Consider the following 17,907-nt stretch of genomic DNA (forward strand, 5'->3'; position numbering starts at 1 on the left):
GACTAGATGACCTTCAAAGGCTCCTTTCAACCCAAACCTTTCTATGATAAAAAAAGAGAGATCATAGCATGAAAAGAAGCAGAAGGAATATTTAACTTGCCTTTTACCTAGCAATTGCTGCCCACAAACACTGCAGTTGATGACTTCACTGAAGCCCTTCTATGTCCTGTTTGAACTGATTCCTGTCCTTGATCCCTCCCTGACAACACATATGGCCAGTCTGTACTTTCTTCAGAAGGATCCAAGTACATTTTAATGCATCAACCAGCTGCTACAGTCTGTGATTAGTTTTGCATGTGGTTACATGTTTTTATTATTTTACCTACACGCCCTCTCTCACAGGATAATCAAAACAAGGTATTACAAAAACCATACCACCCCAGTGTCCCTACCACCCTAAAAAACCACACTGCCTTACACTCAAACATCATTTGAACAGGGTATCAAGATAAAGCCATTCTTCACTTTCATCCTTGGTTGGCCTGGGTGAAAGTTAGAAAGGGAAAGAGACTTGATGGGATCTTTCTACTTTGGGTCACCTTATTTCTCTGAAGACTGCTCTACCTGAATTTATGTTTCCCCAGAATTCTTCCAAGCAGAAGGAAAATTAGGAGTTTTATCTACTGTCTTCACCTTCTGGTAGGGAAGTAACCACCACTGTGTTCCTAAATGCACAACTTCAAATACAAATTAGTGAAGTGGCATGGCACATTTGGCTTAAGAGAAATCAAACAGAATCACTTTAACGACATTTCAAAGAAGCTACTGTAATGATCCTTCTCTTACTGTTTTTTTTTTTATTGTCTCTTTCCCTAGATTAGTGGGTTTTGTTCTTTAACTGAAAGTTATCTATTGCAGGATACTACATAACAGTTTTAAAACTACTGATAAATAACCTTCCCTAGAGTCTCAAGTAAAAATCCATGAGACTGCATGGACCAAGATTAACAAAAAATAGGACTCTGAATATGCTCCTAGTTGTACATAGCAGCTTTGAAAGTAACCTCAATAATAGAAACAAATATATAAATACATACATACACTCAGTCTTCACCTTCTGTTTGCATCCTTTCTGTGCCACACCAAGGAGGCACCCATGAGTGGACCATGCTGCTCCCTGTACAGAAAAGACAGCAAGAAAAATCCCTTCCACTTACTTGGTGTTAATTCTGGGTTTCCTTTTAAGTTCATCATCTTTGGAATTGAAGGTCCATATATGTCTGCATCAAGCAAACCAACTTCTTTTGCCTGTGAAAGTGAAAAAGAAGTGAAAAGAAGTAATTGTCAAAATGTCCTGCTTTCTGTATTATTAACTTGATTTGAGACATCAGTTGTCACTGTTTCCTTTCTCTCTAAACAGAAATTCAAGAATGAAATATAACGATGCCTACAAGTTGGGTCAGTGGCCTTGACAAGAGCTAGATTCTCCACACAGACAATCCTTACTTGTACAGTTTCTTACTTAAATTGTAGACCACAGACTTTATATTAATAAGCATTATAAACAACATTCTCTCTATTCCACGTACTTTTATACAAAACTAACACCTTAACATTTTAAACAAGATATCAAATCTTATTGTTAAAAACCCCAAAAAACAAACAAAAAACACACATACAAACAAAAAAAAAAAAGCAAAAAAGTAGAGGTTTGTAAGCGTATGCAAATGAATGCAATTTAAATCATACTAGTGATTAGAAAGAATGTGAAAAACATAAAAAACATATTTTCATCTTCCATTTAAGTGGCCAGAGTACACTTTTGCAGACATCTTGAAGTTACTGAAATGCAAGTCTCTGAAGCTAGTTAAGCAGGCATAACATTTTAATCAAATACATTTACACAAAAGTATGCTAAAAATGGGCTTATTCAACTACATATGGTACATCAGGCAATAAACTTTAAATAAAAATTATTTCAGCTATGTAGTCTAGACTTAAAAAATTCCTTTCTCTATTCTTTTTTTAATAGATACACATACATATTTTGTGGAAAATAAACTATTTTTCTACAGATGGCAAGACATGGTACCAATTACTAAGTTCCACAAATTAAGTAGTAAAGAGTACGCCCTTTAAAGTGCTGAATGTCAAGTTTCTCTAATATAGAAAGCTAACTGTATTCAACATTCTGCAAAATTGCAAACAAGTATGTTTAAGAGCTTGTTTGAAAGGTTAAAGCAGCAAGAGGAGCTTTTCCAACAAAGCCAAATCAGACTTCCACTGTCAGTGTTTCAAAGTGTGCACTTCATTTTTTGGGTGATGCTTTCCTAATTTGGTATCTTATATAAAGTCATTTTGCTATCACAATTTTGATGGGAAATACAGAAAGATAAGTTTAAAAAAGCATTATCATATTTGACCTACTATGTACTTTAAAAAATAAGATTTTAGTGCAAAAATCAAGCAAATTTGGATTCAGTTATTTGATGTACTTTTTATTAACAAAACAGAGCAAAGCATATATAATTATATGGATTATTTAATGTAGATTTTTTTAACACTTTTTCTTTATGATATCTCATGAAAACTATCAGACAAAAGTTCAGGAGTTACTGTAACAAATTCTTCTTCTTGCCTTGCTGAAAGCTGCAATTTCAAAACCATTTAAAAGACCCATATTTAAGCCAGACTCTGAAGATACGGAAAACAAACTATTAAAGCTTCTCTGTTCTTGTACAAAATGCAGATTTTAACAGATTAGAAAGATTCATGACTCAGTCCCTTTATCTGTGTCAGCAGCTAATCAAACCCATCAAAACATCATCTACAGGCTGTTCCACCTAATTCCTTCTCAAATGAAAGCAAGTAATTACTAAAAACCCACAAAGTGTTTTAAACCTGATGACATACTTCCCCTGAATTTCTTGAGGATTTTCCCCCTCATGCAAGGATTCTGACTATTGATTGACTACAATGATCTCACAACTCACCAGTTTCAGAACAAAGGCATAAAGATTTAAGATGACCTAAATTAATTAGAATGACTTCATGACCTCCTGAACACATAATCAGGTATTCACCACTACATTCCTAGGAGTCAGCAGCACTGCATCTACTGTATCTATATTATCCAACCTAAGTGTACTAAATTTCCTGAACTAAAGAATAAATATATCCATCTGGGAGAAGAACATCCCAGAGGACTTTACAAATTCAGCTACTACTTTAAATTACCAAGCTAATACAATAAACCTGCCCATCTCTCTAAAAAACTTACACACTTCTTCAAAAGTAAGAAAAGCGCCTTTTTCTGACATGCACTGCTTTTCATGGATAGGGTTCAATTAAATTCTTGTCATCAAACAGAAGAATAATTAACAGATTCTCAAGTTTCTATGATTCATGTTAACAAAAGCAGCAATGTTCCTGTAAGCCTGGTGCTTTCTACAGGATTATAGGAAAAAAGTCTTTCTGAAAATCTTTAAATCATTGACAAAACCTCATCTAAGATAGCCTAAGGCAGGGTTTATTTCCTTCCTAAGCAATTCAACACGTCACGTAAGTCGAGTTCACTATGCCTAGAAGCAGCAGCTTACACAGAAAGCATTGGCCTAATAAGCTATGCTTTTCTTTCTCCCAAATATCCCCACTTTTTCAGTATGTAAACATCCCTAGAATGCCAATAACCCTTTACTAAAGGTTTAATTAACTCAGAAAAGTATTATGGCAGCTACCTAGGGATTTTTTAAGACATGCACAGTACAGTCCAGATCATTTCTTCCAGCATTTACAGTGTTTTAAATCCCCAAGTGAAGAAATAATATGCACACACCTGGATGCTACCACATGAAACTGCTAATCAGAATTACCAGATACCTCTCATGCTGTGTGAAATATAATCCAGATGCATGAGTTCTGATAATTAAAAAATTAAATTAGATTTTAATAAATACAACCTAACCTCATATAAAACAGCACATCTTTCAAAGTATTGTATTAAATCCTAAGAAAACAACATAACATCACACAAGGTAAAGAAAACTATCTGGGCAGAAGGAATAGATTATGGAGAATCAAAAGCACAACCAAAAAGGCAACTTAGGAAAAAAAAAGGAGGGGAAAAAAGCCTCTAAAATTCCTCTTAGGTCCTCTGACGTATTTTGATATACATATACCTCTCGTACCAATGGTGCATCTTTTTATTCTTAAATAATCCTCATTACACAGACAGAAATGCAATACTTAAAGCACACCCAAGCATGTACAAGTCCCCCTGGTACTAAGTGTTTTCCAGAGCGTAGCACACACCACTGCTAGAGCCTCCCTTGGCACTCTGGCAGGAAAAGGACTCAGAAAACACAACTCCATCACCTCCTCATGGCTGTATTTTCTCCTTATAAACATATTTCTCTCCTGTGCTATTAAACAAACAGCATTCCATCTCTCCAGATGGTATAGCAATAATCAAGTTCAAAACAGCTGTTCTCAAGTTAACATTTGTCCTTTTCCCTTCACCTGTCTGGCTGTGAAAGAAAGTTTGAATCAATCTTCAAGTTTACTACACTTGGAAACTATTTTCTAGAAACCTTATTTTTGGTTGCCTTACTGCAAATTCTGCAGCTTAAGCACTAAAGATACAAGATACAAATGGTGACAATGTAACCATTCCCATATGATTTAATCATGGTCACTGGAAGCTACTTTGAAAAAATATACAAACACATGCAGTCTCATTGATTTCTTCAGGCAGCATAAGATCCTTATCAAAATTCCAGCAGGCAGAGACCATGAAATCAGAAATAAATATTGTCAGCACATGAAAATACAAAAGTACTTCCATGTCAGCAAAAGCTCTACTTAAAAACTCACCAATATTTACCCTCTTATCAAAGCTTTTAAGGTTTTCCCACTGTAGGTAAACAGTCTCTAGCACAGGCTAACTACTGCTAGGATTTGCTATTTCTGCAGTACTGGTAATATCATGGTCTCATCTGATCACTGGTGACCTCAAGAACATTAAAAAATTTTAAAGAATAAAGAACTATAACTCCTCTTTATCTTCTACTTTTACATCATTGACTAAGTAATTCTTTCTACTTCACTTCATTATTCTTCTCAGCAAAATTTTAATTTGCCCATTAGACGTCTCTAAAGATTTCTGACAAACATTCTTAATGAGGTACCATAAGTTACACAATCACTGCAGCTCTTAATCCATTAAAAATACAGTGAGTTTTCACACTAATTTAGAAAGTTCTCTCACCTACATGAAGGATCAAAAACTAGTTTTCACAGTCACCAAGTACAGATTCTATATTTACAAGAAAACCAAATTCTACATCAATAGACAAAGCAGATATTCTTGCAGATACCCCTGAGAGATGAGAATTCTACAGCTTCATTTTGTGCAGTGTACAAATTACAGGCACAGATAACCTCAGTAAAAAGTTCTTCTCCTCTACCTTCTCTGGCAAGATTCTCTACCTAATTAAATTTCATCTTAGTCCTTGAACCTGGCTACTGCCCTGTGAGTAACAGAGATTTGGAAGAAAGCAGTGTTCTAAATTAATGATTTTCAAGCTCTGAACTTAGTCGTAATTCTTTTGGGGGAAAGAACTAAAATGAACTTGTTGAAGGCCAAAGTCCTGGCAGGCAGAGGTGATGTAAAAAACTAATAAATTTTGCCTCCTTTTATTTTCCTTATGCAGATTAGAAAGTATTGACTTGCTATTATGTTTGTTCTCTTAGGCACGCAAATGTTACTGTACATAATCCTTGTTCACGTGGCATAAATTAATGCTGATGACAAAATGATCCATATCTTTCCTCCTCTTACCTCTTTGAGCCTTAAGTTCCTTAAGAACTGTTGGATCCCTCCCTACACTTCCTTTATGTAGGTTCCCTTTCTGTTTTTCAGGGAATATTGACTACAAAATCAATTAGATTTTCCAGTAACAAATTCTCAACCAAATGCAACCAGTTTCATTCACATATCACAAAGGACCCTTCCACACAATTCTGTGTGCAGTGGAGAATCTGGTGATATCACTTGTTTCCAAGTTGCAAATGCTTTATTGAGCAACAGACCTGATTAAAGACTAATAAAAAGAACAGTTCACAAAAAGCTTCCATAAATAGCAGTTAATCAACACAGCCTGTGTTACTGCTAAAGATCCAAAGACTCTTTGACAGCATTAATTTAATCTTTGCTCATATTTTCTGAGACTTTTGCCCATACTTGGTAGGGTATATGTATCCCCACTGGATGCTAGCAGATAGCATTTTCCTTTGAAGTCAACTCTGCCAACCACCACAGTTCCCTGGTGCTTAGCCTGGGAGGGATAAAGGCACAGGTTAATGAGCTGTTATTGTTCTATACAGTGAAGAATTTCCTACACTAGAAGTGCTGCAGTCCATTCCAGAGACAGAAATTCTAGCTTTGCTAAGTGTAAGTGCCAGTGACTTTAAAGCTGGTTCTCTTAATCCACCACCAGGACTCTCAATTTACCCTTTTAATGTCATTATAGACTTAGAGCTAATCCCAAAGTGCAAGCAGCAACACATAGGACAAAAGGGAACTTTAAAATCAGGATAGGCTATGGATTCCTCATTTGACATACTGACACAATGAATAGCCATCTTTTAATCCTTAATTCTCTAACTCTTTCAGCTGCATGCTATTTAAGTGCCTAGCTGTAAATTGGATTAAAGCCAAAAACATACCACTGCAGTTTCTTCACTCTATCCTAGAAATGCAAACTTGCTTCAAACACTCAGTCTGCTACTGGTTTAAAAGCACTTGTCCTTTATATGAAGTGTTTTCAATTTTCTGCCAGCCACAGGACTTCTCCAGCACTTCTTTTCCACAACAGGCTGCACTAGCTCCTACTCAATGTTCTTAACAATTGCGTACCAGTACTTCAACCTTGCTTGGCCTTTCTGCACATTATCCATCCTGCTGAAGGAAAAGAACTCAATATAGAACCATTTGAAAAATAAAATTACCAAAACAGAATCCCCAGCATTACCACATCTCTACAAGATGCCTCTCCACTTTCACAGCATGTAAAATTATTATAAAAAAGGGTCCACTTCTCACATCAGTATCTCTGGTATCTTTCAATGACTTGAAGACTAAGGGTATTTAACTTCAAAACAGACTTTAAAAAAAAGGAAATTTTCTTCAAATTAAGCATACGGTTATCTGATTTAAGTAATATATTTTAGGAGGTCTATTTCAAAACATATTTTTAATTTTATTCATTTTTATTTGAAAAACACCAAAATGTTTAAAGCTTTATTATCTTTTTTGTCAAATTGATCTAAAAGCTAAGTTATCATTGCAAATAAATCAATTCTAGCTGGCATCTCCAGCATTAAGAAACAAGCACGAAGGCCTTAGCTACAGTGATTAAATTCTTAATAGTTCTCTATGCAACAGAGTTAAAGATGCTTAGAAATCAAACCCAAACAATCAGAAAAGCTGCATAGGAAGAGGACAAAACAAGTCAAAACTGTCTTCATGCTACGATTACCCAGTGAAGGATCCCATTGCTGCCTAAATTCTTCAAGATTTGTTTTCCCACATGGAATTTCTTCCTTACCAGCAAGAAATGTATATGCATTGTAAAATCATCTATGAATGCAGCAGTCAGGTATTAGCCTGGGGAGAAATTATTTAATTACACAAGCCAAATATTGGAAAAAAAAAAAAAAAAAAAAAAAAAAAAAAAAAAGCTGGAATGTAAAAAAAGTAACCTGGGTGGTTTTTGAGTAGTTTTGAAATGTGTGAGTTTTGATTAAATACTCGGTTTGAAGAAATGAAAATTCATTTTATGACCACATGGTGAGTTGACACGAAGAGTCGGCTCCTGCCTGCACCATCACTAAGCTGTAACTGACTATATCGGCATATCGGCATGAGAACTAGACCTCTTCCCCGCCTGTGCTGATACCGGTCAGACAACCAGGCGAGAGGTGTATCTAAAGAGAAGAGAGGACAGCCCGGCAGCGGCGGGGACAGGGCGGGGACAGCCCGGCAGCGGCGGGCACACGGCGGGGACACCCCGGCAGCGGCGGGGACAGCCCGGCAGCGGCGGGCACACGGCGGGGACAAGGCGAGGACAGGGCGGGGACAGCCCGGCAGCGGCGGGCACACGGCGGGAACAGCCCGGCAGCGGCGGGGACAGCCCGGCAGCGGCGGGGACAGCCCGGCAGCGGCGGGGACAGCCCGGCAGCGGCGGGCACACGGCGGGGACAGCCCGGCAGCGGCGGGCACACGGCGGGGACAGCCCGGCAGCGGCGGGGACAGCCCGGCAGCGGCGGGGACACGGCGGGGACAAGGCGAGGACAGGGCGGGGACAGCCCGGCAGCGGCGGGCACACGGCGGGGACCAGGCGAGGCCAGGGCGCGACCCCCGCGCGGCTCCCGCGCCCCGCCCGCCCCGCCCCGCCGCGCCCGCGGCCCGCGCGCCCCCTGCCGGCCGCAGCCGCCATCCCCGCGCTGCGCAGCAACCGCGGCCTGGGCTGGGCAAAACAGGGAAATCCGCTCCCCGCATAAAAATCACCCTTCGGGCATTGCCCGTCTTGGTCCCGGCCTGCACCACCACCCAGGCACCCCTGGCGCTACGCCAGAATACGGAAAACTGCTGCCTTTCACCACGTGCCCCAGTACCGCAGGCAGAAGCCACTCGCTTATGCGTACATGCTAACTCGGTCCATATGGTTTTGCTTCCTCCTCTGTCCTTCACAACACAAAAAACATTTCATCCTATAGTGAAAATGTAAATCTTCCCTAACGAAAAGGCATGCCAAAAGAAATCTGACTGGGAGCTTGCCTCATAGTGACAGCACAAGCATGCAGCCTCCCAACTGGATTTGTGCCATCCTTAGTCATGCACAGCTGGTGTTTGCTCACTAAAATACTCTGTTCATAAACAAGCAATCCCTACCCTATTATTGCTGCCATCTATTAATTCAACTTGTTTCTACTACAATAAATTGTCTCTGGCCAGGCAGCTTTCATAAATAGTCATTCTAGTCTGAATATGAATTGTCCTGGCACAACACCCAAAAATTCTTCCCAAGCGCTCCTAGGGGAGCACAACTGACTGCTGGTACATCAAAAGAATGAAAAGAATCAGCTGTCAAACTAAGCAAGCAATTAACACAGAACACAAGGGTAAAACTTGAAGTTATTTCTTAACACAAAAAGAACACTGTATAGATTTATAGGCCTTGGTACAGACCCAAGAGCTTATATATTTCTTAACTAATCCATGTACAACAGGTAACCCAGGGAACCAAAAAAACTAATATTACTAGGAAGGCATAAGAGACTGCCCGGCTTGTCTTCCCTGGCTCTGAATCAAGAAACAAAACAAACCAACCAAAGAAAAACAAAAAAAAAAAAAAAAAAATCCACCAAACTACTCTGTCTTGGACATGGTATCTAGGCATCTAAATGAACTTCTGTCTTGAATTATTTACTCTGTAACCATGAGGTAAAAATACGCAAAGCAGACTGAGCACCAGCATGCAAGACTTCGAACTCTCAAATTCTAATCCTGGCTCTGCCAACAACACTGTGTGACCATGACAATGTCCAAGGCTCTGCTGATGGCTTAGTATTTCAGGCCATCACTACAATAACTGAAAAAGCTGCCATGTTAAAAAAAATTAAAATACATATATCAGTAGAAACAGTAGATTTTTAAAAGATTGAAGGATGCTTTCTTTTATCAAGAGGACAAAAAATCCTTTATGCTTTGACTGGTAATCTTCCAACTTATGATACACCAAACAATAAGATGTCACAGCAATAACTGAAAGTAGCAACAATCTAATCCCATCTCCTCTTAAAGGAGAGCATCTTTCACAGATCTCACTCACCAGAAAACAGATGTTTTCAATAGTCTTTAGCCTGTTTTATCTTAGAAAAAGATCACCAGTGACAAGCATAGAACTTGTAACATAGACTATGAAGGAAGCACAGACCTTTATAGTCATGGTGACCTATTTTCCTCCACAAGTCCTTTCTTTCCTCCTTCAAGCAGTACATCAAATTCAAGATCAGTTTCTATCAATTTGTGTTTTGCTTATGAGACATAAGGGCAGTTAATGAAGTTGCAGGGGCCTTCTGAAGCTCTGATCTACTAACAGTCATTACTGCTTCTTCTGAAAGAGAAAAGCTCAGAACAGCAATGAAGGAACAAAAACCATGACAAGGCGAGGCACCATCAACAGTCACCAGATGTAAAATAAAGGCATCCATTGCTGCATACCTGAGGACAAAGAAATTCACTATAAAATACAGCAGGAGGCACCAATGGGCTCTGAAAAACAACCTCCTTATTTACTTCATTCACCATTGCAAAACTGAAAATTGCAATGATTTATAGAATTCAGAGCACTGGACAGTTCCAGTGTGGAACAAGGTCACAGAGATTTTAATTTTAAAACCTTATCTCACAAAATTAATGAACTGGAATCAATGTGAGTACACAAATAAACAAACCAGCAACTTCAAGCCCAAAGGTTAAACATAAACATAATGCATGCCATTAATTACCTTAAGGAAAATAAGCCACAAAAGAAAAAATATATTAATGCATGAACCAACAAGACAGTTATTTAATCCACTTTAATTTCATACTTTCTAACTTGGAACTATATCAATACACCATTTCACCACAGCAACAGCTTGCTAACCTGTGAGCACCAGTTCACACAATTCACAGCTATTTCATCAATTCCAGCTGCTCTTCATTATTTAACATCCACCAGATGCTGGCCTCCAACTTCACACACCACCACATAATTGTAACATCAGAACTCCTAAAAAAGGGCATAATCCCAAAACTTGCATATGTCAGAATTACAAAGAGATAGTTTATCAAAATATATTTTTAAATGCATAAAACTGCATGTTTAAGAAGTATCAGACACCATCTTAAAAGCCCACAAGCTGGTACAGAAAGTTATGTGCAACTGGTTGACACTGTTTCCATGGAGCTACTCAATGACCATCTCACAAACCAGATCACATTGCAGAGTGGTTTTTTGGGGTTTTTTTTTTGCAAAAGTATTAGACCAAATGCCATGTTTTAAACTTGATTAGAAGGAACCATTTAAACAGTTCGGCTTTTCAACATGACAGATTTTTCTCTGAGATCCAATTATTCCAACAGCCTATTTAAAACACAGAATTAAAGACTGTGAAATAACAAGATCAGATGCCATCACAAAGAGTACATATTTCATATAACAGTTTAAGCACTCTTCTTATTAAATGTGACTGAGTTTATGGAAAAAAATTTAAATCTTTTAGAAAATTCCTCCAAGAAGTTTGCAGATTGCATGTAGCCCTCACTCCTACCTGCTGTTTTTTGTTTTACTTGTCTTTTACAAGAAGATGCTACATTTGCCTGATTAAAGTACTTGAGTATACTTTGTATTTAATGTTTTATGAGTACAAAGCCTGCATCATACCCCCTCCCATTGCAAAGGAGACTTGCTTCCGAGTTTATCTGTGTGGCAATAATGTGCACAATGGAACTACTCCCAGTCTACAGCAGCAGGTGGACATAAAGAACACCTGTGGTTTTTACTCTTGAATGGCTCCTACCATCTATTTATAGTCCAGGCAACAGTTTTAGTAATACTGAGCTGGGAAATCACTCAAGAAATTTTACTTCCAAGCTTCAGGGAAGATACCTAGTTTTTGGGGTTTTTCACCTTAGCTGTTTATAAAGTATTTTGATACATAATTTCTCCAGAAACAGCAAATCTGTGAAGCTATAAAAATAATGGTTTGGACAGTATTCAGCACAAACTCCTATTTTTTTCAAGTCAGTATTCTGAAGTGGTAGAATTATTTATTGTCTCCAACCTGCAGAGGCATTCTCTATGACATCTATACATCCTTCCAGAATTGCAGTTCAACTTAGTGACACACCAGGGAAAGGACAGAGCCAAACCCAGAAGCAGGATGGGTTATTCATGGTACTGATAAAATATAAACAAACTGACAGAAACTCAAAAGCCCACCAAAACAAATTAGAAATTAACTAAATAAGAGAATAAGAGTGTTAATTACATTAAGCGTATGTGACAGCCCTCAGCAGTAACAATTTTATTTATAACACACATTTCACATTAAGGCTGATAATTAAATGTTCACCTACCGAATCATTTGCTGCTAGAGCGAGGGCTATATTTACTGTAAGGAAGAAGAGGAGGAAAAACAAAAAGATTAAGTGCAGGAAAACTTAATTCCAAAATATTAAGAATGTTATCACTGCTATCAGGAGAAAACATTCAGTAATGATGCCATGCAATACTTTTGTTTATATAATTTATCTGAAATTCAGTTGTTCATCTGAACCATCAAATTTATCCTCATGGTAATAAACAAGAACATTGATTTCCTTCTCAATATTACTAATTAAAATATTAATTTTAAAAAGCTGTCCATTACAGACACATGTAAATGCTTCATTTACATTTCCAAAATCTTATTTAACGCTTGTTGAACCCTGATTTTTTATTTTTAAATGCACAGGAATGAACTCACAGTTCTAAGTATTATTTATAGATGTGTTAAATTTTATGTAGAAATTACACACAGATACCAGTTATAAGAATTTAAATTCAGGTATTTGTTTGCAGACATGAGGGGAGTAATCTGAATTTGTTTTTCAAATTATTTTCATTTTGTAAACTGTCAATTGATGAACAGGTATTTGGTATTTTTAGTAACCCACAACAACCAGACTATGTATTATAATGATATACCTTTTGATGGTTAAGAAACACAAGTTTTAACTGTTTTGCATGTCTTTGTACAGGTAGGTGTATCCTATGTATAGGATAGATAATAGCTAAAAAGAAAAAAACCCACTTTTTTTTAAGAACAGTTACTTTTAGTACAGATATCATATTAGTCTGTTCTAGAAATTATTACTCAATTAGTCTGTTTCAAGCATGGCTGAACCACAAACCCCAAAATTATACATTACTAGCTACATCCACGCGTTATTCACAACACATGAACAGCAGACATCCTTCAACTAAAGAATAACTCTTCTCCAGTCTAGATGCTAAGAAAGAGATCTTTAAACACATTTCTAACACTTTACAGATATCTTTTCCAAGAACTTTACTTTCAGTGTGATAGTATCATAGGATGGTTAGGGTTGGAAGTGACCCAAAGGATGACCCAGCTCCAAACCCCTGCCGTGGACAGGGACACCTTCCACTGGACAAGGATGTCCAAAATCCATCTAACCTGGCCTTGAATACTTCCAGGGATGGGACAACCACCCTTGTCTGGGCACCTCTTCCAGCGTCTCACCACCCTCACAGCACAGAATTTCTTCCTAGCTGCTAACCTACAACTCTCCCCTTCTGATTTAGAACTATTCACCCTTGTCCTACCTGCCCACATAAAAAGTCACAATCCTTCCTTTTTGTAAGCCCCTTTTAATTACTGGAAGGTTCTCTAACAGTCTCCCTGAGGCCTTCTCTTCTCCAGGCTAAACAACCCCAACTCCCTCAGCCTTTCTTCACAGCAGGGGTGCTCCAACCCTCTGATCATACTTGGACTTGCTGGACACACTCTCACAGGTCCTTCTTATGCTGGGAGACCCAGACCTGTGCAGCCATCCAGCCAATTCCTAATCCACCAAGTGGTCCATCCATCAACTCCCAGTCTCTCTAGTTCAGAGACAAGGATGTCATGCAGGACAACGCCAAATGTTTTGCAGAAGTCCAGGTTGATGATACCAGTCATTCTTCCCTCAGCCATTGTAAGGCACAAGAAATGTTGTTTTGCACATGTTGGCACAACAAATATTTTCCCATTCTGTCATCTGTTTAAGTTCAAGTCAATTTCTGCAGTACTGGTAACCCACATACTATCTCATTCTACCACCTAGGAACATGTGATAGAGAAAAAATTAGAGAAAAATTAATTCAAAACCTAATGGTGAAGTTGAGAGAAAAGTTCAAGGTACTTCACAAAGCTGTGATCAATTTGTGTGGTTTATATGTACTGCTTTATTTTTTCTTTATAAAACACCTACATATATGGTTGAGAAAATTGAACAGAGTCCTGATCTGGAAACTTTCTAAATATTAGCATCCTCTACAGAGAAAGGCACAGTATAGGCACACCTAAGCAGCCAGGGAAGGAGGAACCGTGTCACTGCACTAACATATGATCCCTTTCACCTCAGCCTACATCACCTCTTAAGGTGCCTTGATATCTCAGGACACTGCTGCACTATTACAAAAATATGATTTCAAAGCTAAATTCATACCTAAGATAAAACCAAGATTTCCATATCCAAGTAAATTCGCAATGGCTGCAACAGGACTTGTCAGAGGTGAAGTGTTACGGAACTTAATCACAAGGTAATGACACAAGCACCTAAATATTCCATACTAGAAAATATGCAAAGGAAATTATTTAAAAAAATAAAGAAATCTTACCCGCTGTTGTTGATTTTCCAACTCCCCCTTTTCCAGAAGCCACAACCACCACCTGCTTAACCCCTTCTATGGGCTTCTGCTTTGGCAGCCCTCGCGACAGGATCCGCGCACGTCTGTCCCTCAGAGCCTCATCCCCAGAGCTTGACGACTGACAAAACCAAAAGGCAAGTGAATGCATGTGCACCAACCCGCAGGTCTCGCAGAGAAAGCTGACGGGAGGGAACCTACACGCACACTGAGAAATTTTCACCACTTGTCTGGGAAAACATTCTGCACAAGGGCTCTCCTAAAGGGAGCCTGCTTCACAGACAGGCAAGGACTGGGCCAACTTAAAATAACACCAGTCACATATTTTTTTTGACAAACACTTCAATATGCTTGATCTTAACACTCAAAGAAAAAAAATGCATTGAAATAAACCAAAACGCTACTTAAAAGTCGGAAGCTTTGTGAAACAGACTAGACTTGGCGGTCCTTTCGGTACAGCTGTTTCAGGCACAACAAACAGAGTAACAGCGGAGGAGCAGGAGCCCGAGGTGCTGCCGAGGACCGTCCCAGCTCTGAACCGTGCCACAGGAGAGCCACACGCGGGGCCCCCTGGCTGGACGGCCGGAGCAGCCGAGCCGAGCATCCCGTCAGGCAGCGTCCCACCTGCTCCGGGCCGGCACAGCGGTACCGCCACGGGCGCTTAGCGCCGCGCACTGCTCCCACCGAGTTCAGGCGAGTGCGGGTAAAAAGCGGGCACAGCCCGTTCATCTTCCTCTCCCAGCCCGGCGCTGCCCCAGCCCGGCCCCCGCCGCCGACGCCTTCAGCGACCGCATCCCCTCCCGCAGGGACTCAGCTGCTGAACCGGCTGCCGGAGGACACGGCCCGGCAGGGCACCCGAGCACGGACAGAGCCCCGCAAGCGCAGGGACAGCCCAGCCCGGCCCTCGCCCGCCCCGTTCCGCTCCCGCCTCACTCACCGCGGAGCCGGCGGACGGAGGGGCGCAAGCGGCGGGCGTGCAGCCCGGGCGGCCCCGTCGCCCCGCCAGAGCTCTCCCGCCGCCGGCGCCGGGCAGGAGGCGGGCGGCGCGCAGCGCCCAGCGCCAGGCAGCGCCTCCCATGCCCGCGGCCGCGCCGGGCGCGCTGAGATGGCGCCGAACGGCCGCGCCTCGGCCCGCCCCCCGCGGCGCGCTCCGCCCGCCCGCTGCCGGGGCTGGAGCTGGGTGGGCTCGGCAGCCCCGGGCCAGCGCGCGGCCTGCGGAGCTGAAGGTGCGGCGCTGAGACGTGCTGCGGCTCCGGAGCTGAGGGAAGCGATCCGCGCCCTCCCGCCGAGCAGCAGCACGGAAAGCAGATCCCTGCCGCTGTCTGTAAAAAAATCGGGGCCGCGGGAGCAGCAGCGAGTGACCGCACACAATGCAAACTTGCTCGGGCTAAGTCCTCGTTATGCTGCAATTGTTCCAGCAGAGGCTCCTTCGGCTCGTCGGTGCCTTCTGAATTCTCATCTTGGCCCACAAAATGGTTGGGCCAGAGCTCGGTCCCCTCTTCAATTATAAATACATCCCATTTCCTCCTTTACGCAAAAGAACAAAGAGACCTATAGCCGAGACAGGTGCCACCTATTTGGTGCTTTTTTGCTTATTTTGATTTGAATTTTTTAGTTGGTTGGGTTTTTTAAAAAATACTAAAGCGCAGAATCTCAGAGGTTGGAAGGCCACCACCGTGGATCATCTGGTCCAACCTCCTTGCTCAAACAGGGTCATTCTAGAGCACATGCCACAAGACTGCATCCAGATGGTTCTAAAATATTTCCAGTGAGGGAGACTCCACAGCCTCTCTTAGAAATCTGTTCCAGGGCTAGGTCAGTTGTTCTTCCTCAAATTCAGATGGAACTTCCTGTGCATCAGTTTCTGCTCATTGCCTCTGTTCCTGTTGTTTGGCACTGATCATTGTTCTGGTGATAGTTTTGCTCTTCCATCCAGTTTACCGTCACTCAGTAAAAGTTCATCAAAACCCATTTCTGTTCCTTATGTCATGTGAGATTTGCTTAAAGCTTCATCTCCCACTTCTCTCCCACCTGCAAGCCTTGTAACCACCTTGTGGAAGGAAATTAGATTGGTTTGACATGATTTGCTCTTAAAATTCCATGAATAGTCCTTATTCAGCTAAGTGATATTATAGAAATAATTCAGATCTTAGCAATTTCAGGTCATTAGTCTGCAAATATAAAATACAGTGTAGACAGAGTCTTTTGTTGGTGTCAGTCATAATATGTAATGGATCAGAGGATTTTACATCCGTTTAAAGTGTTATTATAATACATATTTCCTCTCTTTCCCAATGAGCAGAATTGTCACCATTTAAAATGTTTCTTTTTAAATTATATTATTCAAAGTTCTAATCAAGCATTTTGCTAAACCTCACCATTTCAAAGGCATGTTCCAGTGCTCATCTACAACACAAATTACAATGCTGAAAATAGGGGTTTTTTTTCCTATCCTTGAAGTGATTCTCATTCAGCCTACATTTTTGATGTACCCACATAACTCTATTTTGCCTATCAACAGACGCCTGAAGAGGTCAAATCCTTTCGCAATCATTTACCCTACTATCAAACCAAACTGAAAAAGAATCCTGAAAACTAACAAGCTGCTTTGTTTTGAAACTGTGATATAGAATCCAGGGGTTTTTTTTCACTGCCTCTGGAAATCATGTTACCTTTTGCATTGCAGGAAATTTGCATAATTGTTTTTCCTGCCTGGAGCAGTTGGAGGCAGTGTTAAAGTGCAAGATACTGTGCACATCACATCAATGGAGTCAGTACTGTGGGATCACGGCTAGGCATTCACTTCAGATCTGGGTCACTTCAAGGTCTCCACAGAGAAAAGAACATGGTGAAAATGTACAATTCACTTCTTCATTTTGACAATAGCTCCAACACCGACAACAATAATACGCAAATATTTTTGTGGGGTTTTGCAAAGCTGATCTAGCACAAGCTAAAATTGAGCCAACAGTCCTCAATATTTTTAGTTTTAATAATTTATTCTAGCACTAGTTTATCAACTGCCCTGATAGGTAGCTAACATGGCAGTAGGTTGCATTGAATACGAGGATGAAATGTTGTATTTGGCCATTAGAAAAGGAATTTATTTTGCTCAGCAATACAGCAGGCATTTTCAAAATGCCTTGACTTCAGTGGAATACACTGCAGTTTGGTTGCGTAGTGTTTCCATCTCTACTAATTGTGAAGACAATTTTATGCATTGTACACTTCTCACATTTGCTTTTGGCTTCCCATTTAAATTTTAACATTTGAAAATATTGTTCTATGTTGTTTGACTGGTATATTATTGCATAACACAACATACAATGGTAAAATATGAGTCTAGGAAAAGGCAACTAAAAATTAACAAAATTTTTACTGCCAGACTTCAGTCTTGATGGAAACTACAGGTAATGTCAGCATCTTTCAGAAAATTCCACTTCAC

At 40.3% G+C, this 17,907-nt stretch overlaps 1 protein-coding gene across 5 annotated transcripts in view; it reads right to left on the bottom strand.

Annotated features, from left to right (window-relative positions):
- NUBPL (NUBP iron-sulfur cluster assembly factor, mitochondrial) overlaps positions 1 to 15,540 on the bottom strand; it is a 77,588-nt gene extending 62,048 nt beyond the window's left edge. For 2 of the 5 annotated variants that reach the window (XM_063160402.1, XM_063160401.1), the window contains exons 1-2: positions 12,128 to 12,162; positions 1,158 to 1,248 (exon numbers count right to left, since the gene is read on the bottom strand). Coding sequence is in view for 3 of the 5 variants with exons in the window: in XM_063160398.1 (XP_063016468.1) it covers positions 1,158 to 1,248; positions 12,128 to 12,162; positions 14,436 to 14,583; positions 15,400 to 15,540 (415 nt within the window). In the remaining 2 variants the exon portion in view is untranslated. Of the gene's footprint in view, positions 1 to 1,157; positions 1,249 to 10,652; positions 10,779 to 12,127; positions 12,163 to 14,435; positions 14,584 to 15,399 lie in introns of those variants that run through there. The other 3 variants (XM_063160398.1, XM_063160399.1, XM_063160400.1) reach the window with 3 other exon arrangements.
- Between the last annotated feature and the right edge of the window lie 2,367 nt (positions 15,541 to 17,907).

This window comes from Melospiza melodia, chromosome 6, assembly GCF_035770615.1.
Source record: "Melospiza melodia melodia isolate bMelMel2 chromosome 6, bMelMel2.pri, whole genome shotgun sequence".
Classification (NCBI taxonomy): Eukaryota; Metazoa; Chordata; class Aves; order Passeriformes; family Passerellidae; genus Melospiza; species Melospiza melodia.